The sequence below is a fragment of a genome, unplaced genomic scaffold, assembly GCF_019419815.1.
Source record: "Pyrus x bretschneideri cultivar Hongxiangsu unplaced genomic scaffold, Pyrus_bretschneideri_v1 Contig32, whole genome shotgun sequence".
NCBI classification, from domain to species: domain Eukaryota; kingdom Viridiplantae; phylum Streptophyta; class Magnoliopsida; order Rosales; family Rosaceae; genus Pyrus; species Pyrus x bretschneideri.
Genome location: NW_025999635.1, coordinates 4,375,232 through 4,398,638, shown reverse-complemented (window position 1 = coordinate 4,398,638; position 23,407 = coordinate 4,375,232). Strand labels below are relative to the sequence as shown.

The 23,407-nt window shown below is 32.6% G+C and overlaps 1 protein-coding gene across 10 annotated transcripts; it reads right to left on the bottom strand.

Moving 5' to 3' along the window:
- Positions 1 to 719: 719 nt before the first annotated feature.
- Positions 720 to 19,141, bottom strand: LOC103933329 (MADS-box protein AGL42). 10 transcript variants are annotated; one of them, XM_048590465.1, is made up of 9 exons: positions 18,930 to 19,141; positions 18,687 to 18,722; positions 18,350 to 18,562; positions 17,629 to 17,713; positions 2,137 to 2,198; positions 1,939 to 2,038; positions 1,791 to 1,832; positions 1,298 to 1,339; positions 720 to 1,134 (listed from the first exon to the last, which is right to left on the bottom strand). In XM_048590465.1, the coding sequence occupies exons 3-9, from the start codon at positions 18,529 to 18,531 to the stop codon at positions 940 to 942; spliced, it is 708 nt and encodes a 235-aa protein (XP_048446422.1). In that variant the 5' UTR covers positions 18,532 to 18,562; positions 18,687 to 18,722; positions 18,930 to 19,141; the 3' UTR covers positions 720 to 939. The 10 variants fall into 10 exon arrangements, with proteins under 10 accessions (XP_048446422.1, XP_048446421.1, XP_048446426.1 ...); XM_048590464.1 differs by having other exon boundaries at positions 18,350 to 18,544; XM_048590469.1 differs by lacking the exons at positions 17,629 to 17,713; positions 18,350 to 18,562; positions 18,687 to 18,722; positions 18,930 to 19,141 and adding exons at positions 7,387 to 7,471; positions 8,101 to 8,313; positions 8,437 to 8,540; positions 8,681 to 8,902.
- Between the last annotated feature and the right edge of the window lie 4,266 nt (positions 19,142 to 23,407).

Below are 23,407 nucleotides of genomic sequence, written 5' to 3'. Positions count from 1 at the left end.
CTCCACTTAACAAAATTATCATCATCAAACTTTACTGTTAACATTCCCAATAACCCTTCAATCTTAACTGTAGATTCAACCATTTTTGCAAAAACTTCAAGAATTGAATCACACCCAGACAAAGTAATCAAGAAATCAACTTTTCTTCAAAAAACACACCAAGAAAACAACTTTCAGACAACTTTATACTCCAGCTATTGGCCTTAAAAGGAGTCGAAAATACACTTTGGCAGTAAAGAGAAATGGCAATTGGCCTTAGAAATTCTCAACACTCAAATCACAGAGAAGAAATGGCATTTGGCCTTGAAGTTCATCTCAAAACTTAAGTATACGGCTATCGGCCTTGATAATTACAAGATTCACAAGAAACTTTTCACTGAGACATTAACACAAACAGTTGATGGGCGGAGAAGTAGTAATCGAAACAAAAACCTGATGACTTGAATCTTGAAACCCAAAAAACGCAGATGAATTTAAGAAATTATAATAATTTCTTAAAATATAAAGTGCAGATTTCATGAAGAAAAACGTCATTATTTAATCAGAAAAGCATGTTATAGCGATGAATTTGATTACTTGTTCCCTTCAAAATAACGCATTATTGGCTCAAAACGAATGCCCTAGCCATTAACTTCAGATTTCCCAAAACCAAATTTTCTTCGACTTACACATTCGAGCTGCTCCATAATACGTTTCCCTAGTTTTCCCACATCACACACGCTCTCCACAACCATTACTCATACATTGGTAGTAAATAATATGGTGCTACAACCTGACGCATTATGCATATATAAAATTATACAACTGGGTCAAAAATCATAGGAAATTATAACTTCCCTTGATCTTTTATTGCTTGACCTTACTAGTATTATTAATCTGAGAGCACGGCCTACCAAATATGATTGACAAGCATTATTATTTATCTGATGTATGTTGACTTCAGGCTGCGATGCGATCAACAGCGCGCACTATTGGCTGTCCAATGAGCAAATCGGTCTCCACCTCAGAACTCATGCTACTTTGGCTCCAGTAGTTTATAGGAGCAGAAGCAGGAGCTCCTGCTTTTTCATAGCTTACAGACGCAGAAGCTCTTTTTTCTTGGGGTGAAAACTCCATCCGCGGCTTCGCACGACACTGATCATATCATCATTGTGCAGATAAATAAACAAGAAAAGAAAGACCAGCAAAATAAATCATAATGGAAATCAGGATACCAAATCGCCTCAAACGTCATATGCACGGTACGTAGTTGTTAGGAATTAAACGGAATCAGTTCAAAAGGATTAAAAACGTTTACCTCTTCACGTAACCGTGCATTCTCTTGTAACAGGAACCTCTCCTGATTTTAGAGGAGAGAAAGATGGTTAGAACTTAGAACTAGTGAAGCAGTTGGAGAATGCACATATACAGCTCTACAAATTACTATTAACGGTTAGAGTTGTTGTTGACATTTCAAAAAAATTTATCATGCACTCCAAATTTTTATTGGAATATTGGCCAAAATGATCGTCTTCAAGTCTCAATTGTTTTTTTTTTCTTTTTGGTTGAGAAAAGTATGGTAAAATCTCAATTGTTGAAATAATCAGTTTTCTGATGTGTTGTCAATATTATTTTTGAGAAATCGCTACAACAAACATATTTTGACATATTTTCATCAGTCAATAAATGAGATTTTATTTTCATCATTTTACTCAATTTTTCAAAATTTTTTATACAATAAATGCGAGATAATATTTTTGAAGTGCTAATAATAGGACCCTAATAGTTGTAACACTAAATTAAATACTTACCCTTGCCTTATGTTGTTCCATCTGCTCCATGTATAATTGACCCTGGTACACTTCAAGTCAGTTAAATTTCAAGAGGACAAAACAAATTCCATTTAACTGATAAAGTTGGAGGAAAATGGGCATCATCAGATGACATGTATATATGTACCCTTCTCTCTCTTATGCTGCGTAAGCTTCGCTCCAGCTGGCTACTGATCTCTTGGAGTTCTTCAACAGGGCAAGAATCCAGATCATTTCCCAAAAGCTTCCTAAGACATACAAATTTCAGAGTTTAGGAAAACCTAATCTAATAAAATGTCAGATGAGAAGAAAATACAGGAGACGATGATCAAACTAGGCCATAAACCGCTGGGAAGCTTCTAGGATCTCTATCTTCTTGGCCATAATAGCTGATTCATGCTTCAAGTGCTGCACGCATGCAGATTAATCAATTAGTTTTTCTCAGCCACAAGTCGTCTCATATTCATATATGAGGTTAGGTTATTGAATTGAATAAATAAAAGAAGAATCAAAATATAGTGTCAAAAGAAATACGAAAATCACTTCTGTAACAAAAACAATCATCAGTCGCAACTAAATCTATAGAGTACAAACGCATGGCGACATGCTTAGGTGTGAAAGGATTTGCTAATGTATAGTTAACCAACAACTTGAAGCCCCTTCCCGAGTTTCTTTTCTTTTTCCCTTTCTCGTTTGATAAGCATGTCTCAGCCTATCAGGTGTCAATATTGTAAAATAATGATGATGATGCTTAAGTAAGATGAAGAAGGATAAAATCCAAAAAAATTCCCAGCAATCTTATGGTACACTTAGGCCTGGTTTGGTACTGAGGTGATTCTGAAAAAAGCTGGTATAAAAAAAAGCTGGAAGCTGTTTTTGTGTTTGGTAAATATTCAGCTTCAGTTTTTTTTCATAGTTTTGGGTGGAAAAAAAGCCAAAAACAAGAAGCTGCAAAACCCGGCTTTGAAAAATCGGCTTTTTTTCACATCTGTTTTACATAAAAGTTTACCAAACACTATAATACTGCCTTTTTTTTTTTTTCAAAAGCACTTTTACAAAAAAGTTTACCAAACACTCTACTACTTTATTTCACAGCACAGCAGAAGTAGCTTTTTTTCAAAGCACAGCAATACCAAACCAGGCCTTAATATACTTATTTACATATACAATTGTGTGTATGTATGGTACTAAATCACTGATTTTCACATAGTTAGAATAAAATTATAATGCACAGTTGACACAGAGAATCTCTAAAACAATTAGTTCTGGATTATGTTATATTGAAAAGAAAGGTGCCTAACTGAGCCAAGTAGGAAGGGAAGCAATAAGAACCATCACAGGCAAGTGATCTCACAAACACTTCCCACGAAAGTAGACTGTCGAGGCTTTGTTCTTCTGTGCCCTCAGAGAACACAATAGTCCTTCTTCCAATGCCCTCTGGAAAAACAAGAGATTCCAGGGCACATAAAGCACCCAGAAATGCCTCCTGATTATAATCAAGTTATGATTAAATAAAAAGGTTATATCTTCATTGAGGTTCAAGGTCGGGCGTATGAACATGCAAGGGGTGGTTTCTTATTACACCACGTTCCTTTAGCACACTAGTAAAAACGAATTTTTAATCTAAGCTGATAAGAAGAAATGAGTCTTAATTTGCTCATTGCCCTTACTAGCTAGGTGATGAGCGTTACCACTCTGTCACAATTTAGCTGTTTAACCATGGTTAACTAATTAACTTTTCTTTGCTCAAAAAACAAAAAAAAAAAAAAAAAAAAAACTAATTCACTTTTCATATATAAATAAAATAAACCAAAAAAAAAAAACAAAGCAAGCTAGGAATACCCCATTTTTATAAATTCCTTCCTAATTTGCTTGCCTCAATCTTGAAATTATTTATTATCAGCAATATGCTTTTTCCTTTTAACGTTAGAAATCATCGGTGCTAAAAAGCTTCATACCACATAAAAAATTAAAAGAAATAAACTAAATGGCTGGTGGGATTGGAAAAAGTATTGTAATGCTGGGGAGATCAAAATTTTAAGGGTAATGCTAGGAAAACTAAATTTGTAGACAAAATTTTGTAAACTAAATGACATGGAAGTTGATGTTTGAATTATTACTTAACCGATGATAAACGTGATCATTTCTATTGGTGACACATCATTTAGCTTGCAAATTTTGTTTACAAATTTAGTCTTTCTAGCATTACCCAAATTTTATACTAAATTTGCAAACCAAATGATATGTCACCAATAGGAAATGAGCACGTTAATCAACGCTTAAGTAATAATCAAATCAACAATCACATCTTTGGTTTGCAATTTGGTTTATAAATTTTGATCTCCCTAACATTATCCAAAAATATATTAGAACAAAAGAAAACAACTATTGCTGCTACACTTACAACTTTTCAATTCACTAGGAGGGTATTCATATTAGAACCAAAGAAAACAATTAAGCTTTCATTTGGCAACCCGTATAAGGAATTTGATAGAATAAATAATACGGACCAAATGTTTGGTGTAATTTTATATTAAATATCACCCAGATTAATTAAATTGGCCTTACATATTATACGGTGTAAGCCTGTTAATTTACTTACCCTAAAACCTATGTGTCATTAGTCGGGTAGGAAAATACGCTCGCTTTCTCCATCGCTTTCTTGTCGCGCTCTCCGCCCCTCTTGCATTGTTCGCAAGACCCACCGTGGATGTAATTCAGCCTGAATCCCATGCTATCTCCCTCTGTTCTGCCCGCCACCTTCTTATTTTTCTTGCCATGTTCTTTCAAACTGATTGAATCTAATTATTGTTTCTCTCCAATTTTTTAATTAAGTATTCTCTTTAATTAAAATTAAGGTTTGTCATTTTTTTCTAGATCTGAAAATTAGGGTTTATCATCAATTTCTCTCTTAAAAATAATAGCTGCCCAAAGTCCTATTATCCGATATAGTATCAAACAAAGTAAATAATATAGTCATTAGTCCAATACAATCTGAGCTGCCAAACGAGGCCTTATTGCTGCTACACAATTCACTCGTTCAGTTTACTTGGAGGATCGAAGAATGTAAAGTCATAATATTATTAGTTTTGTTGCTCTTTCACACATAGAACAATATTTATATATTGGCTAGTGATAAATCTGTGATCTGTGATCTGTGATTGGATTAGTTTTAATAATATTAATAGTTCTGTGATATGTGGTCGAAAAAGGTTTTTAATTTTTTCTAATATTATTATTATTATTTTTTTCTCTTTAACATACCAGTCGTACATGATCTGTATACCATAGGTTTAGCAATATGAATTCTATATTCTTATGGCATCCGTAATGATTCTATCTATAATTTATCTTCAGTTTTGTGAAAATAATCTCCAAACTTAATAATAGAAAATAAACTCAAGATTTGAAGGGAAGAAATTAGAAGGGAATTGTAGTTTAATGATTAGGTTGTTTTGTTATATATATAAAACTTAAATTAGACTATGGTTAAACTAACAGCGTGAGGCCGTTTATGAAAGGTGGTGAGCAACTTCAGACCTGAATAAATTAAGCGTAACAAAACCTTTCCAATTTTGCTTATCTTAAAACAAGGATCAAGAAGCCACTTAGTATTAGAGTCTAGTAGTATTCTTCTTCACTTATAAGTGAGAGGTCTTAGGTTCGATTCTCGCCAAAGGCGTATTTGAACCATATTATTGCTAACCCATTGTGAATCTAAGTCTACCATCTCCTCTTAGTTTAGATAATATCGTTTATTAAAAATAAATAAAAAATAAATAAAACACACACACACACAAGGGTCAACATTATGGGACAAACATTTTGAGAAATATTTTGACACTTCTTTAGAACATTTAGATTACACAACATTCAAAAGGTCCCCATTAAGAGTGATGTGAAAGTTTTTAACGAAAATTAAGTAAATGAGAAATAAAACTGAAGTACAGGAAATTGAAAGAAAAAATAAAAGGAACGGTGTTAGCGTGCAAGTGTAGGAGGCAGGACGCATGACGCAGAAGCTGCATGCGTCTGACCTTCTCTGTTGAGTCTTCATTCTCAAATTCGCGCAAAAACACCTTCCTCTTGACTCTATTTCAAATCCATACTAAGGTTTAATTGTATGAATAACAAGAGAGGAAGGCGGAGAGAGTTGTTGATTTAGGGTTTAACATCGCTTATCTAACGAAAGATTCAAGAGACTGAAACTTGATTTGTTTTGTGTCAAAATTTTGTATTGATCAAATCGAAGGAGCCGCACTTCAAAACAACAACTCTCTCTGCGCATCAGATTGCCACTGATAAGTGATATCAGATGGTTTTCTCTCAAAAAGGGGGTTTAAAAGTAAACAACAAAAGGGTTTGAAAATAGAATCAAGAGGAAGGTTTATTTACCCGAAAGACAATAAGAACGGAGTGAAGAATCAAGACTTTTATGACTTGTATACAAATTTGTTAACAAACCATTACCATTAGTTATTTGCGCAAAGTTATGGAGGTCTCACGCCCTCCTTGTTTGTACGTTTACAGGGAGAGATTTTTCAATGTGACTGGCACACAAGGTGCTACATCATGTGTCATTATACAAATAGTGGGATATGTATGTTAAAAAGTTAATAACTTAAAAAATAAAAGTTCCCACCATTTACATAAAAACACGTGGTGTACCATTCCTATTCCCCTCACAATAAAAAATTTCTCATTTACAGGAGGTTTCTCTCTTTCTTCTTTTTAATTTCCTTCCACTTTTTAATTCTTTCTCAGTTTTATCTAAATAAAATCCACGTCAATTAATGGCTATAATGTTCATATGTAGTTTTTGGAAACACAAGCAACTTGGTTTATAGACTAAAATGCTATAGTTCTCCTTCTTTATTAACTCGTACATAAATTAATTAATCTTATTTCTACCCTGCTTTGACGTCATTCACAACCCTTTCTCTATTTATTAAGGGATGCCAAATTACTTTTTGTGAATCTTAAAGGCCGACTAGGACTCAAAACTTTAGGTCTGTACTTCTAAAGCTTCTAGCCCGAAATAAATCATAGATACTTGGTTCTTTTTCATCTCACCCAACTGATATATAAACAACTAAAACCTATGTTTGGATGAGGAGATTTCAAAGTTCCATTGAACTTTATGCTCAATTATTTAAAATGCACAACAGAAAAACTACTTATAACTACACAAGCACTACAAAAGTAGTACTACTAAAATACTACAAATGCACTGCAAAGGCACCACATAAAGGATTTAAAACCTCTCTCATGTATTGCATCTGCTCATTTTCAAGTCCGTCTATCTAATTTTTGTAATCCATTCTTTATAAATGTAGTCTAAGTTCCATGAAACTTTAAAATCTCTTATCCCTTGTCCAAACATAGGGAAAAGTTTGTTTTTTGATCTGTATAATTATATCAGTAAGTCTATTCTCTGGACTTCATGAATCAATGCGATGAAGTCGTACTATATATCTTCCATCTTGTTGAAGATTATGGGCGAAGACTAAATTCACCGCGTCAAGATATTGCAAGTTTTATAACAAAATCTGAAATCTAAAGATGGATTTTCAAATTCCAAGATAGAACTTCTAACCTGCACATATTGTTCCACTTCAACCTTGTTGGTTTGCCCTGATCCATTTTCATGTTTATGATATCGATTTATGGTCCGTTGCATGCTGAAGCATCCAGAAAACGAAAGGTCAAAATCAAATAACGATGAAATCAATTATACAGTGCTCCATCCATCCTAATGAATTAGCGTACCTAAATATCCATACAAATATCTATTAAAATGAATTAGTATACCGAAATATTTGAACGTAAATATGTTGTAATGAATTAGTGACATAAGAGAATATGCAAATACATAGTGTACCAAAAATGAAAAGTCCATATCTAATAATTTTGTTATGCAAGATGTCAACAAATAAATTGAAATTCATTTGAATTTCAATTGAGTATTAAATTTATGAAATACTTTTCATAAATATGAACTCATGGACATCATGAAAATATTTTTTTTTTTTTTTTTAAAAAAGGACATTGAATACATAAGCTAACATTTAATAGAGTTTAGGGACTACAATCAATTTTTCATCATCTAGTTTCAATTTTTGTATCATCGTACACCCTAGCCTCAAGCTGGTACAACCATACCCATACCTTGTTACTTAACGCGCAAAGATTTTAATGATGTTTGTTTCTTTTTTTCTTTTTTTTCTTTTTTGAAATTAAGCATATGGAACAAAAGAAAAGATGGGGATTCAAGAATTTAAATATAAGGTATTTAATGAAAGAAACGTACTCAGAGCTGGCGAACTCATAGATCTTGGCTTTTTGCGAGAAGATGATGACTGCAACTTCAGCATCGCAAAGAACCGAAAGCTCATAAGCTTTCTTTAACAACCCCTTTCGACGTTTCGAGAAGGTCACTTGCCGGCTTGAGTTATTCTCAATTCTTTTCATCTCAATCTTCCCTCTCACCATGTCCTAGCTTTGCCTAAATCATCGTCCACCACCATAATTAATAGCAACGAAACAAAAATCCTTATAAAAATTGGTAACATCTGCTACATATATAGCTCAAAAAGCTAGCCAAAGAGTTTTTTTTTAGTAGATTATTAAGCAAAAGATTTACAACCTGCACCCCGAGAAGGATTGAAGAAGTGCTCCAACACTAGAGAGATGACAGATTTTGCAAAGAAACCCCAGGAGAGGGATTACTTTAAAAACCCCAATGAAGTTCTTAAAATATGCAAATTATAGATGAAACCCAGAAGGATATATATAGAAGAAAACCCCCAAAAAGATGTTAGATTAAGTTTCTAAAAATGGAATATAGAGAACCCATAAGTGCTAATTACTGAAAAGCCATAGGAAGACACCTTAAAAATGAGCAGCAAGGACACAGCGGTGTTGGATTGGAAGGAATCCAAATATGGAAACTAGATCAGAAACCCTAGAATGGTATTCACAGAGAAGGGAACCGCAGAGAAGGATCTTTTTATCTGATTGTGGATGCCCACTCTCTTTATCCTCAGGCCACACAATACTTTTTCCATATTGATCGATTGCTCTACTTATATTATTCCTCTGTCTTTCTCTCCTGACTTCCTAGCCAAAAAACAATTCCTTCCCAAAAAGCAAAGTATAACTAATTATAAAGCTCTCAATTATAACAAATAAATAAATGTAAAATAAACAACATAAGTTAAGTCAAGTTAAACATAACAGTATATTTTCGTTTACACCTCTAAGTTAAGGATAAGCGAAAAATTAAATGATCATTAACCTCGTAGCTTCTCTTATTTGGCAAAAATAAAGTAATGTTATGTAGACTAATTTTTTTAGACCACATTTGCAAACTATGTGCTGTGTTATATAAAATAAATAAATAAATAAGTACGTTAATCAACACTTAAGTAATAATTCAATCTTTAACAAGTACGTTATTTATTTACAAGATTTAAATAGATAGCCTCTTTAGTATTACCTACAAAACTAAGAAACAAATAAGCAAAAGAGGGAGGACGAGCTATATATAAGCAATTAGGTCTTTTATGCAAAGGAATCCCCATTTTTTCAAAAAATGAGGATTAGGTATAGGACCCATTTCATATCAAACTTCAACGATCCGAACTGTTTATTTTGTAAGTCTCGATTCAGAGATCATCCTTGCAAAAGTTGAATTCAGTCCAAAACCAATTGCCAATTTAATTATCAAGATAAAATATCATTATTTCTTATATAACAAAGTATTCGTTAATTTTTTTGAACCAAATTAGATGTCTTAAATATTTCCGATTTGGCTAATATTTTGTAAGGATGATCTATGAGGTGCAACTTGAAAAATAGACAGTTCAAATCGTTAAAGTTCGTTGTGGTGTAAACCCCACAACTAATTTCTATTTTTATGAAAAATGGGAATCCCTTCTCTTAAAGGCTACCTATAAGCAATAGTATTCTATAAAAGTGCATTGGGAATCAATTGATATATTTTCATAAAATAATACTAGCTACACTAATTTTTTAGATTAAATTTGTAAACTATGTGATGTGATGTATCACTAATAGAAAATAAACACGTTAATCAACACTAATTCATAATCTAAGAGAAATGTTAATGAAACTCTCTCAAAAGTGGAATCATTATGAACTTTCTATCACCTCATATTTTTGGCATAATATTTTATAATATTAACATAAAAATTAATGTTAAACTACAAGTTAGTCGAGAGTTTATAAATAGAGGAAATTATAACAATAGTCCATCAACTGAAAATATATAACCAATTGTCTCTTAACTTCTTAAAACGTGCAACTATAGTCATTTTCGTCAACTTCATCATAAATTTCGGCAAAATGAGTCACGTTGGAAGAATCATTGTTATATTTGGGTTAAAGTTGAAGAATCATTGTTTCAATTAGGTTAAAGTTGATGGATTATTTCTCTAATTGGGTTAGAGTTGAAGGATTATTTGTACAATTTTTTCATTCAGTTTTCCATATTTGTCTCTTGATTCCGACCTCACGTGCGTGGCATGTGACTCGTTTTGACAAAAGTCTTAACAGAGTTTACGAAAATGATCATAACTACACGTTTTGATAAATTAAAAGACTAATGATCATAAATTTTTAATTAAAAAACTATTATTCTAATTGATTTAAAATTTAAAGATCATTACAATAATTTTCTCATATAAATAATTGAGAGAATCTCGTTAACATTTCTCATAATTCATATGTTGGAGGGAAAAGTGTCAACTATCATCGTGCAATGACTTGCGTGATGGCCCAATACACAGCTGCGTATGCTGTCCAGCAGCCCATCGTCACTTTTTCGAAGATATGACCGTGTCACGTGGCTAGCCTTGAGTGCCGAGTCCAAATTATCTTTATATTTTATCATATTTTCAGAAATAAAATAAAAATGGTTAGGGTTTTAGGCTTTTAGCAGCGAGACGGGGACGTGTTTAGGAGATCCAGAAAGAAACATTGGCCGAAAGCCTGGAATCACAATGAGGTATGTTTTGGATCTAGCAAGGTCTCTGTCATGTCCTTCGATCTCTTAAATAAAGAAGAATACCAAAACCTTAAATATCACATTGAAATAAAATAAAAAATTTATCTATTGAGTAAAATGATGAGCATTACTAATTTAAGTTAATGATTAAAAATATTACTTTTTTCTTTTTGCTTTTTGTATTTGTGCAGGTTAAATAAACCTAAAAACGGCATAACATCGTGGTTGGGGTAATATACTAAGTGAGCTTTTACTGGATACATATTGCAATCGAAATCGTTGGTTTTCTTAGTTATATTTAAATAAATAATCCAATTCCACTATCAGTGCATGATCTTGTTTTCTGAAAAATGATTTTTCAATTCTAGGTTTTTACCTCTGTACTCATTCATTTGTTTTTACCCCTTAATTCTCATTCAAACTATCGAACTAACGTTTAGGGAACAAAAAAAAAGAAAAAAAAAAAAAAAAAAAGAAAAAAAAGATAAGTAATTTTTAACCACATGAATGAAATTAGGAAAATATATATATATATATATATATATATAGCAATATAATTAATTGGAGAACAATTGAAGGAATTTTTGTTTATTTATTTTTTTGCTATTGTTATGGAAAATTTTAATCAAACAAGAGTGATAGGGCTTTAAAATTTGTATGAAAAATGAGATGATTATATCATGAGAACAGAGCTTGTTTATGTGCTTTGATAAAAAAAAATTAAAAAAAAAAAAGGGGAAAAGAAAAAGATTAATACATTGGATTTGAACAAAATTTAAGATCATAGCTAGCTCAAAAATATTTCCATGACATTTTTCTTTCAACGTAATTGAATCTTTCTCTACATTGTATAGACCTTGGTATGAACTAACCAAAAAGAAAAGGAATTGGCTTATATGACACAAAAAAAAAAAAACCAAAATATTGTTGGGATAAGCAAGTCTCAAACTTGTGACCTACGAAAATCTGTAAACTATTTCAAGTTCAACCACTAGACTATATACTTTTTACTGCAAAAACTAGCACACAATCTAAATAAATGGATGAAATTCTAAATTCATCTAAACTACAAAGAGACAAAAATTTTGAATCTTGGATATTAAGATGAAAGGGAATGTCAATTCCCCTCCAATAGAGAATCGAGTAAATGGGCCACAAACCCATTAAAACAGAGCAAGCGAGAAAAGGAAGGCCGACTTCACCTGTGCGTATGGCTGAAGCGCGAAAAAGCAAGCGAAAAATGGGAAACCGCAGAGGAAAGCAGATTCCAAGAAAATAGCATCCAAGTGACTTCCAATCAAAACCAAAACCAAATCTTCAGATAGCTCCTCTCAAAGATACCAATCTCTTTACTGTACGAATCCCATTTCACTATCTAAAAAATTTAATACATTTGATTGGATTGTGTAGAATCATCTAATTTGATTCGTTAAGAAACGCCGGTATCACTTGTTCTTGGAGAAATGTTTCTATGATTATCGAAAAGAAAGATTTTTTGTTGCCCTGTGCAAATTGAGTTAGTAGCTTTAGGAGACCAGCTTGAGTGAGCAGCTTTCACGATGGCTGCTGGTCCGGCTACCTGTGGGGAAGACATTGAGGTTCCAGAGTGTACATGGTATTGACATTCCTTGTGTCTTTGTTGTGAACTGAAGCTCTATTAACGGGTGATTAGGTACTGGTTTGGTACTGATATGTTTTTGTAAAAGGTTGGTATAAAAAAAAAAATTGAGCTCAAAAATGTGTTTAGTAAACACTTAAAAACAACATATTTTCACAATTTTGGATGAAAAAAAGCTGAAAATGTGAAGTAGCAAAAATGACTCACAGCACATCAAAAACAATTTTTTTTTTCAAAGCATAGCAATACCAAACCAACCCTAGGCCTCAAGGATGTTGACACCCAGCGCAATCAGATCAGGCTATTAATTTTATTCAAGAGCTCAAAAATGTGAGAGTAGATAGTAGAAAGATGTCCCTTAGTATTATGGTCTAGTAGTATTCTTCTTCACTGGTAAAGGAGAGGTTTTAGGTTTGATTCTCGTCAAAGGTGAATTTGAACCACATTATTGCTAACTTATTGTGAGGCCAACCCCATCCTCTCTCCCTAAGTGTAGATAATATCGTTTTGTTCAAAATAAAAAGATATGTACAAAGGGAAGTTTATAGGGCAAACGAAGCAATCAAGTCGTACAAATTGCAATCTACCGTCAGAATATCAGGCACCATTAGATTAAAGGTCCTTTTTATATATGATCATCAAATTGGATAAGTCTAAGAGACAGAACAAACATCATTAAACATGAATATGTAGGAAAAGAAAATAGGCGTTTGATTATCATTTTCTTACGTATAAATGTTTGTGCAGAAACCAACCGTATAAGAAAAATAAAATCTATTTAATTCTCAAGATAAGATCAAAGTAAATTGGCGATTTAAATTGGGAACAAATTGTAAAAATAAAAATCTTTGGGTAATCGCCCTCTCACTCTGATTATAGTTTACCACACGGTAATTCTGTCTCACTTCACCATCCTCAATCACCCCAAGATTTCCGAGTTTTACCATAGAAGCTGCAAACTCCTTAAAGAACGCACTTTGGCTTTTGACATTTGTTTCTTACCTTCTGAGCAAACACTTTGTTCATGGTTGGGTCGACACCATGAAGCGAACTAAAATTCCGAAGTCAGGATTCGAATGAAGAACAATGTGAAAACCCTAGAGTGTGACCACCGGATAAAGCAACCAAATCTTCGTGGAAAGTTGGAGGTGGCAAGTTGATGGTCTCATTAGCTCTTGACACTCTTCCGTCTTTCCTCCCTTTTAGCACATTCCACTACGGACATCCGGACTGTCAAAAGTTGTTAAGAATGAATCTCACATTAATAAGAGAATGAACTTTGCATGAGTTTATAATTAGTTAGGTTACTCCTTGAAAGCAGTAATAGTAATGCATGTAAGGCGAAGATTGTTTTCGGTGGAAATTAACACAACCATTACTCATACATTGAAAGCAAATAATATGGTGCTACAACCTGACGCTTTAAGCATATACATAAAATTATACAACTGGCTCAAAAATCATAGGAAATTATAAATTTGCTAGTTCACCGTAGAAGTGTGGAAGTCCTGACAATTAGTTCTTGATTTTATTCTATATATACATTGATAAGAAAGGTGCATAACAAAACCAAGTAGGAAGAACAAGAACCATCCCAGCAAGTGATCTCAAAAACACTTCCCAGGAATGTTATAGTGATTAGGCTACTAGACCCCTCACATAAAACACAATAATCCTCTTTCCTTTTCCATAAAGCACCGAGAAATGCCTCCCAGATCAAGTTATGTATGGTGAAAACGAGTTCACCATATAAAATGCAACTATGCAGGGAGTGGTGCTTATTAACCACCATGTACCTCTAGCACAACAGTAAAAACGAAACTTCAATGTCCGCTGATATGAAGAAAATCTAACAAAAACTTCGCAATTAATTTTTTACGTGCACACACATATATGCATATGTATATATCCCAAAAAGTAACAACTATACCTCCAGAAAGGCATGGAAGTTATCCAATCTCTCAACCCTTTACTTCCCTGGTGGAAGGCCCCGTTGCAAACTCCCACCAACCCACCGGAAGCAACTAAAATACTTGCAATTTGTTCAACATATGCCTAAATTTAACAGATTAATTTTACATTTTGTAACGAAAAAGAAATGTAATCTTTTCATATATACTTAACCAGATCACTTGAAAAGAAAGGATTGAGAGTAAAATGCCACAGTTCTCGTTCTTTATTAAATCATGTATAAACTGATCTTCTTTCCACCGAGATTTGATGTAAATTACTACCTTCTTCTCAATATATTAAAGGACGCTGAAACATTTTTTGTGATATAAAAGGCCAAGCACGACTCAAAACTTTAGGTTCGTAACTATAATTAAGCTTCTATCCTGAAATAAATCAAATCAGCTAAAAGAGGTCATAGCCATAAAGAGAAAGCTAAAAGTTGTTTCTTTCCCTAATATAGTTATATCAATAAGTCTACTCTCAATGCACTTGCATACTATCTTCCATCATTTTGAAGATTATGGCCGAAGACTAAATTCATCACACCAAGATTTTTAAAGTTTCATAACAAAATCTGAAATCTAAAAGATTGGATTTTCAAAATCCAAGATAGATCGCCTAACCTGCACCTGTTGTTCCACTTCAACCTTGTTGGTTTGCTCCTCTTTTGCATATTTATGGTATCGTGTTAGAGTCTCTTGCATGCTGAAGCATCCAGAAAAATAAAGGTCAAAAATTCAAATATGATGAAATCATAGAGTACTCCATATTAGTCCCAGTATCTCTTAACAATATGATACAGATGATGTTTTGCAGTGGTTCAAGTTTTCTGAAATCTCATTCAGTTTAGTGGACAAAATCTACATAAATTGTTGCAGAGGACAGAGAATGCACTATAGTTAACAAAAAAGCAAGTTAGCATTTAGACCTACACCTTGTAAATTGTAAAAGGAGTAAGCTACTATCAATGAAATTGTGTTGATCATATCACTGCAATCATTCACAAATTATAATTAAAATACAACTCCATTGTATGTGGATGAATTTTTAATGTTCGAATTGATTTCAGGTAAGTTTAATACAGCTTGGTTCCTCCCGTTTCAAACTCAAACCGGCTGCTGATGTCGCGTTTACGTTAAATATATGCTAATCGAAAGGAAACAGCTAGGATGGATGATAATCGGAGCTGGTGTGTTTAAGTAAAATTGGTCAGTGGAGTATAGGATATGTCTAGTGAACTTCATCTAAGTCAAAAAAGGAAAACAAAAGGCCACAAATATTTTCTAAAAGTTAAAACTTTGAGTACACAAATCTGTCTGTGAGGTAACTGAACAAATACATATTGTACTAATTACAAAGACATATCTGAATGTGGTTTGATTATAATCATAAATTTATAAGGGTAAACATCATGCGTAAGATGTATGGTACAAATTAAACATAAATATATATAGGTTGTCAAGTACTGATTATGACTAGAACTGATAGAAAGCTAGAAATCTGTATTGTATTTTTACATCGTTTATTTGGGGTTTAACATCGTTTATCTAACGAAAGATTCAAGAGACTGAAACTTGATTTGTTTTGTGTCAAAATTTTGTATTGATCAAATCGAAGGAGCCGCACTTCAAAACAACAACTCTCTCTGCGCATCAGATTGCCACTGATAAGTGATATCAGATGGTTTTCTCCCAAAAAAGGGGTTTAAAAGTAAACAACAAAAGGGTTTGAAAATAGAATCAAGAGGCAGGTTTATTTACCCGAAAGACAATAAGAACGGAGTGAAGAATCACGACTTTTATGACTCGTATACTAATTTGTTAACATACCATTACCATTAGTTATTTGCGCAAAGTTATGGAGGTCTCACGCCCTTCTTGTTTGTACATTTACAGGAGAGATTTTTCAACGTGACTGGCACACAAGGTGCTACATCATGTGTCATTATACAAATAGTGGGATATGTGTGTTAAAAAGTTAATAACTTAAAAAATAAAAGTTCCTACCATTTACATAAAAACACGTGGTGTACCACTCCTATTCCCGTCACAATAAAAAATTTCTCATTTACAGGGGGTTTCTCTCTTTCTTTTTCAATTTCCCCACTTTTTAATTCTTTCTCAGTTTTATCTAAATAAAATCCACGTCAATTAATGGCTATAAATGTAAAATGCTTGTCAAAATGTTTGTCCTTTAAATTATAACCTTACACACACACACACAGAGATTGTTGACTGGAAAAAAAAATACAAACTATAGATCAAGAAAGGCATGAGTTTTATTCAATTTCCCAACCCTTTAATTACTTGCCTGGTGGAAGGCGCGGATGCAAAGCCCAGGCCACTAAGCCACCGTAGTTCAGCAACTAAAAAACTTTCAATTTGTTCAATTTATGCCTGATTTTAACAGATTTTGACATTTCATAATGAAAAAGACATACCACCTTGTTCATATGTAGTTTTTGGAAACACAAGCAACTTGGTTCATAGACTAAAATGCTATAGTTCTCCTTCTTTATTAACTCGTACATAAATTAATTAATCTTATTTCTACCCTGCTTTGACGTCATTCACAACCCTTTCTCTATTTATTAAGGGATGCCAAATTACTTTTTGTGAATCTTAAAGGCCGACTAGGACTCAAAACTTTAGGTCTGTACTTCTAAAGCTTCTAGCCCGAAATAAATCATAGATACTTGGTTCTTTTTCATGTCACCCAACTGATATATAAACAACTAAAACCTATGTTTGGATGAGGAGATTTCAAAGTTCCATTGAACTTTATGCTCAATTATTTAAAATGCACAACAGAAAAACTACTTATAACTACACAAGCACTACAAAAGTAGTACTACTAAAATACTACAAATGCACTGCAAAGGCACCACATAAAGGATTTAAAACCTCTCTCATGTATTGCATCTGCTCATTTCCAAGTCCGTCTATCTAATTTTTGTAATCCATTCTTTATAAATGTAGTCTAAGTTCCATGAAACTTTAAAATCTCTTATCCCTAGTGCAAACATAGGGTAAAAGTTTGTGTTTTGATCTGTATAATTATATCAGTAAGTCTATTCTCTGGACTTTATGAATCAATGCGATGAAGTCGTACTATATATCTTCCATCTTGTTGAAGATTATGGGCGAAGACTAAATTCACCGCGTCAAGATATTGCAAGTTTTATAACAAAATCTGAAATCTAAAGATGGATTTTCAAATTCCAAGATAGAACTTCTAACCTGCACATATTGTTCCACTTCAACCTTGTTGGTTTGCCCTGATCCATTTTCATGTTTATGATATCGATTTATAGTCCGTTGCATGCTGAAGCATCCAGAAAACGAAAGGTCAAAATCAAATAACGATGAAATCAATTATACAGTGCTCCATCCATCCTAATGAATTAGCGTACCTAAATATCCATACAAATATCTATTAAAATGAATTAGTATACCGAAATATTTGAACGTAAATATGTTGTAATGAATTAGTGACATAAGAGAATATGCAAATACATAGTGTACCAAAAATGAAAAGTCCATATCTAATAATTTTGTTATGCAAGATGTCAACAAATAAATTGAAATTCATTTGAATTTCAATTGAGTATTAAATTTATGAAATACTTTTCATAAATATGAACTCATGGACATCATGAAAATATTTTTTTTTTTTTTTTTTAAAAAAGGACATTGAATACATAAGCTAACATTTAATAGAGTTTAGGGACTACAATCAATTTTTCATCATCTAGTTTCAATTTTTGTATCATCGTACACCCTAGCCTCAAGCTGGTACAACTATACCCATACCTTGTTACTTAACGCGCAAAGATTTTAATGATGTTTGTTTCTTTTTTTCTTTTTTTCTTTTTTCTTTTTTGAAATTAAGCATATGGAACAAAAGAAAAGATGGGGATTCAAGAATTTAAATATAAGGTATTTAATGAAAGAAACGTACTCAGAGCTGGCGAACTCATAGATCTTGGCTTTTTGCGAGAAGATGATGACTGCAACTTCAGCATCGCAAAGAACCGAAAGCTCATAAGCTTTCTTTAACAACCCCTTTCGACGTTTCGAGAAGGTCACTTGCCGGCTTGAGTTATTCTCAATTCTTTTCATCTCAATCTTCCCTCTCACCATGTCCTAGCTTTGCCTAAATCATCGTCCACCACCATAATTAATAGCAACGAAAACAAAAATCCTTATAAAAATTGGTAACATATGCTACATATATAGCTCAAAAAGCTAGCCAAAGAGTTTTTTTTTAGTAGATTATTAAGCAAAAGATTTACAACCTGCACCCCGAGAAGGATTGAAGAAGTGCTCCAACACTAGAGAGATGACAGATTTTGCAAAGAAACCCAGGAGAGGGATTACCTTAAAAACCCCAATGAAGTTCTTAAAATATGCAAATTATAGATGAAACCCAGAAGGATATATATAGAAGAAAACCCCCAAAAAGATGTTAGATTAAGTTTCTAAAAATGGAATATAGAGAACCCATAAGTGCTAATTACTGAAAAGCCATAGGAAGACACCTTAAAAATGAGCAGCAAGGACACAGCGGTGTTGGATTGGAAGGAATCCAAATATGGAAACTAGATCAGAAACCCTAGAATGGTATTCACAGAGAAGGGAACCGCAGAGAAGGATCTTTTTATCTGATTGTGGATGCCCACTCTCTTTATCCTCAGGCCACACAATACTTTTTCCATATTGATCGATTGCTCTACTTATATTATTCCTCTGTCTTTCTCTCCTGACTTCCTAGCCAAAAAACAATTCCTTCCCAAAAAGCAAAGTATAACTAATTATAAAGCTCTCAATTATAACAAATAAATAAATGTAAAATAAACAACATAAGTTAAGTCAAGTTAAACATAACAGTATATTTTCGTTTACACCTCTAAGTTAAGGATAAGCGAAAAATTAAATGATCATTAACCTCGTAGCTTCTCTTATTTGGCAAAAATAAAGTAATGTTATGTAGACTAATTTTTTTAGACCACATTTGCAAACTATGTGCTGTGTTATATAAAATAAATAAATAAATAAGTACGTTAATTAACACTTACGTAATAATTCAATCTTTAACAAGTACGTTATTTATTTACAAGATTTAAATAGATAGCCTCTTTAGTATTACCTACAAAACTAAGAAACAAATAAGCAAAAGAGGGAGGACGAGCTATATATAAGCAATTAGGTCTTTTATGCAAAGGAATCCCCATTTTTTCAAAAAATGAGGATTAGGTATAGGACCCATTTCATATCAAACTTCAACGATCCGAACTGTTTATTTTGTAAGTCTCGATTCAGAGATCATCCTTGCAAAAGTTGAATTCAGTCCGAAACCAATTGCCAATTTAATTATCAAGATAAAATATCATTATTTCTTATATAACAAAGTATTCGTTAATTTTTTTGAACCAAATTAGATGTCTTAAATATTTCCGATTTGGCTAATATTTTGTAAGGATGATCTATGAGGTGTAACTTGAAAAATAGACAGTTCAGATCGTTAAAGTTCGTTGTAGTGTAAACCCCACAACTAATTTCTATTTTTATGAAAAATGGGAATCCCTTCTCTTAAAGGCTACCCATAAGCAATAGTATTATGTAAAAGTGCATTGGGAATCAATTGATATTTCATAAAATAATACTAGCTACACTAATTTTTTAGATTAAATTTGTAAACTATGTGATGTATCACTAATAGAAAATAAACATGTTAATCAACACTAATTCATAATCTAAGAGAAATGTTAATGAAACTCTCTCAAAAGTGGAATCATTATGAACTTTCTAACACCTCATGTTTTTGGCATAATATTTTATAATATTAACATAAAAATTAATGTTAAACTACAAGTTAGTCGAGAGTTTATAAATAGAGGAAATTATAACAATAGTCCATCAACTGAAAATATATAACCAATTGTCTCTTAACTTCTTAAAACGTGCAACTATAGTCATTTTCGTCAACTTCATCATAAATTTCGGCAAAATGAGTCGCGTTGGAAGAATCATTGTTACATTTGGGTTAAAGTTGAAGAATCATTGTTTCAATTAGGTTAAAGTTGATGGATTATTTCTCTAATTGGGTTAGAGTTGAAGGATTATTTGTACAATTTTTTCATTCAGTTTTCCATATTTGTCTATTGATTCCGACCTCACGTGCGTGGCATGTGACTCGTTTTGACAAAAGTCTTAACAGAGTTTACGAAAATGATCATAACTACACATTTTGATAAGTTAAAAGACTAATGATCATAAATTTTTAATTAAAAAACTATTATTCTAATTGATTTAAAATTTAAAGATCATTACAATAATTTTCTCATATAAATAATTGAGAGAATCTCGTTAACATTTCTCATAATTCATATGTTGGAGGGAAAAGTGTCAACTATCATCGTGCAATGACTTGCGTGATGGCCCAATACACAGCTGCGTCTGCTGTCCAGTAGCCCATCGTCACTTTTTCGAAGATATGACCGTGTCACGTGGCTAGCCTTGAGTGCCGAGTCCAAATTATCTTTATATTTTATCATATTTTCAGAAATAAAATAAAAATGGTTAGGGTTTTAGGCTTTTAGCAGCGGGACGGGGACGTGTTTAGGAGATCCAGAAAGAAACATTGGCCAAAAGCCTGGAATCACAATGAGGTATGTTTTGGATCTAGCAAGGTCTCTGTCACGTCCTTCGATCTCTTAAATAAAGAAGAATACCAAAACCTTAAATATCACATTGAAATAAAATAAAAAATTTATCTATTGAGTAAAATGATGAGCATTACTAATTTAAGTTAATGATTAAAAATATTACTTTTTTCTTTTTGCTTTTTGTATTTGTGCAGGTTAAATAAACCTAAAAACGGCATAACATCGTGGTTGGGGTAATATACTAAGTGAGCTTTTATTGGATACATATTGCAATTGAAATCGTTGGTTTTCTTAGTTATATTTAAATAAATAATCCAATTCCACTATCAGTGCATGATCTTGTTTTCTGAAAAATGATTTTTCAATTCTAGGTTTTTACCTCTGTACTCATTCATTTGTTTTTACCCCTTAATTCTCATTCAAACTATCGAACTAACGTTTAGGGAACAAAAAAAAAAAAAAAAAAAAAAAAAAAAAAAAAAAAAAAAAAGATAAGTAATTTTTAACCACATGAATGAAATTAGGAAAAAAAAAATATATATATATATAGCAATATAATTAATTGGAGAACAATTGAAGGAATTTTTGTTTATTTTTTTTTTTGCTATTGTTATGGAAAATTTTAATCAAACAAGAGTGATAGGGCTTTAAAATTTGTATGAAAAATGAGATGATTATATCATGAGAACAGAGCTTGTTTATGTGCTTTGATAAAAAAAATTAAAAAATTTAAAAAAAAAAACAGGGAAAAGAAAAAGATTAATACATTGGATTTGAACAAAATTTAAGATCATAGCTAGCTCAAAAATATTTCCATGACATTTTTCTTTCAACGTAATTGAATCTTTCTCTACATTGTATAGACCTTGGTATGAACTAACCAAAAAAAAAGGAATTGGCTTATATGACACAAAAAAAAAAAAACCAAAATATTGTTGGGATAAGCAAGTCTCAAACTTGTGACCTACGAAAATCTGTAAACTATTTCAAGTTCAACCACTAGACTATATACTTTTTACTGCAAAAACTAGCACACAATCTAAATAAATGGATGAAATTCTAAATTCATCTAAACTACAAAGAGACAAAAATTTTGAATCTTGGATATTAAGATGAAAGGGAATGTCAATTCCCCTCCAATAGAGAATCGAGTAAATGGGCCACAAACCCATTAAAACAGAGCAAGCGAGAAAAGGAAGGCCGACTTCACCTGTGCGTATGGCTGAAGCGCGAAAAAGCAAGCGGAAAATGGGAAACCGCAGAGGAAAGCTGATTCCAAGAAAATAGCATCCAAGTGACTTCCAATCAAAACCAAAACCAAATCTTCAGATAGCTCCTCTCAAAGATACCAATCTCTTTACTGTACGAATCCCATTTCACTATCTAAAAAATTTAATACATTTGATTGGATTGTGTAGAATCATCTAATTTGATTCGTTAAGAAACGCCGGTATCACTTGTTCTTGGAGAAATGTTTCTATGATTATCGAAAAGAAAGATTTTTTGTTGCCCTATGCAAATTGAGTTAGTAGCTTTAGGAGACCAGCTTGAGTGAGCAGCTTTCACGATGGCTGCTGGTCCGGCTACCAGTGGGGAAGACATTGAGGTTCCAGAGTGTACATGGTATTGACATTCCTTGTGTCTTTGTTGTGAACTGAAGCTCTATTAACGGGTGATTAGGTACTGGTTTGGTACTGATATGTTTTTGTAAAAGGTTGGTATAAAAAAAAAAATTGAGCTCAAAAATGTGTTTAGTAAACACTTAAAAACAACTTATTTTCACAGTTTTGAATGAAAAAAAAGCTGAAAATGTGAAGTAGCAAAAATGAGCTTATTCTCACAGCACATCAAAAACAATTTTTTTTTTCAAAGCATAGCAATACCAAACCAACCCTAGGCCTCAAGGATGTTGACACCCAGCGCAATCAGATCAGGCTATTAATTTTATTCAAGAGCTCAAAAATGTGAGAGTAGATAGCAGAAAGATGTCCCTTAGTATTATGGTCTAGTGGTATTCTTCTTCACTGGTAAATGAGAGGTTTTAGGTTTGATTCTCGTCAAAGGTGAATTTGAACCACATTATTGCTAACTCATTGTGAGGCCAACCCCATCCTCTCTCCCTAAGTGTAGATAATATCGTTTTGTTCAAAATAAAAAGATATGTACAAAGAGAAGTTTATAGGGCAAACGAAGCAATCAAGTCGTACAAATTGCAATCTACCGTCAGAATATCAGGCACCATTAGATTAAAGGTCCTTTTTATATATGATCATCAAATTGGATAAGTCTAAGAGACAGAACAAACATCATTAAACATGAATATGTAGGAAAGAAAATAGGCGTTTGATTAT

Excerpts from the sequence above, each read along its gene's own strand:
- LOC103933329 (XM_048590465.1), bottom strand. The coding sequence starts at position 18,531 with ATGGTGAGAGGGAAGATTGAGATGAAAAGAATTGAGAATAACTCAAGC. Across the intron at positions 2,199-17,628 it reads AAGTGGAACAATATGTGCAG|CACTTGAAGCATGAATCAGC; the intron begins GTTAGAAGTTCT and ends GCATGCGTGCAG. Across the intron at positions 1,135-1,297 it reads ATGCACGGTTACGTGAAGAG|TGTCGTGCGAAGCCGCGGAT; the intron begins GTAAACGTTTTT and ends TGATATGATCAG.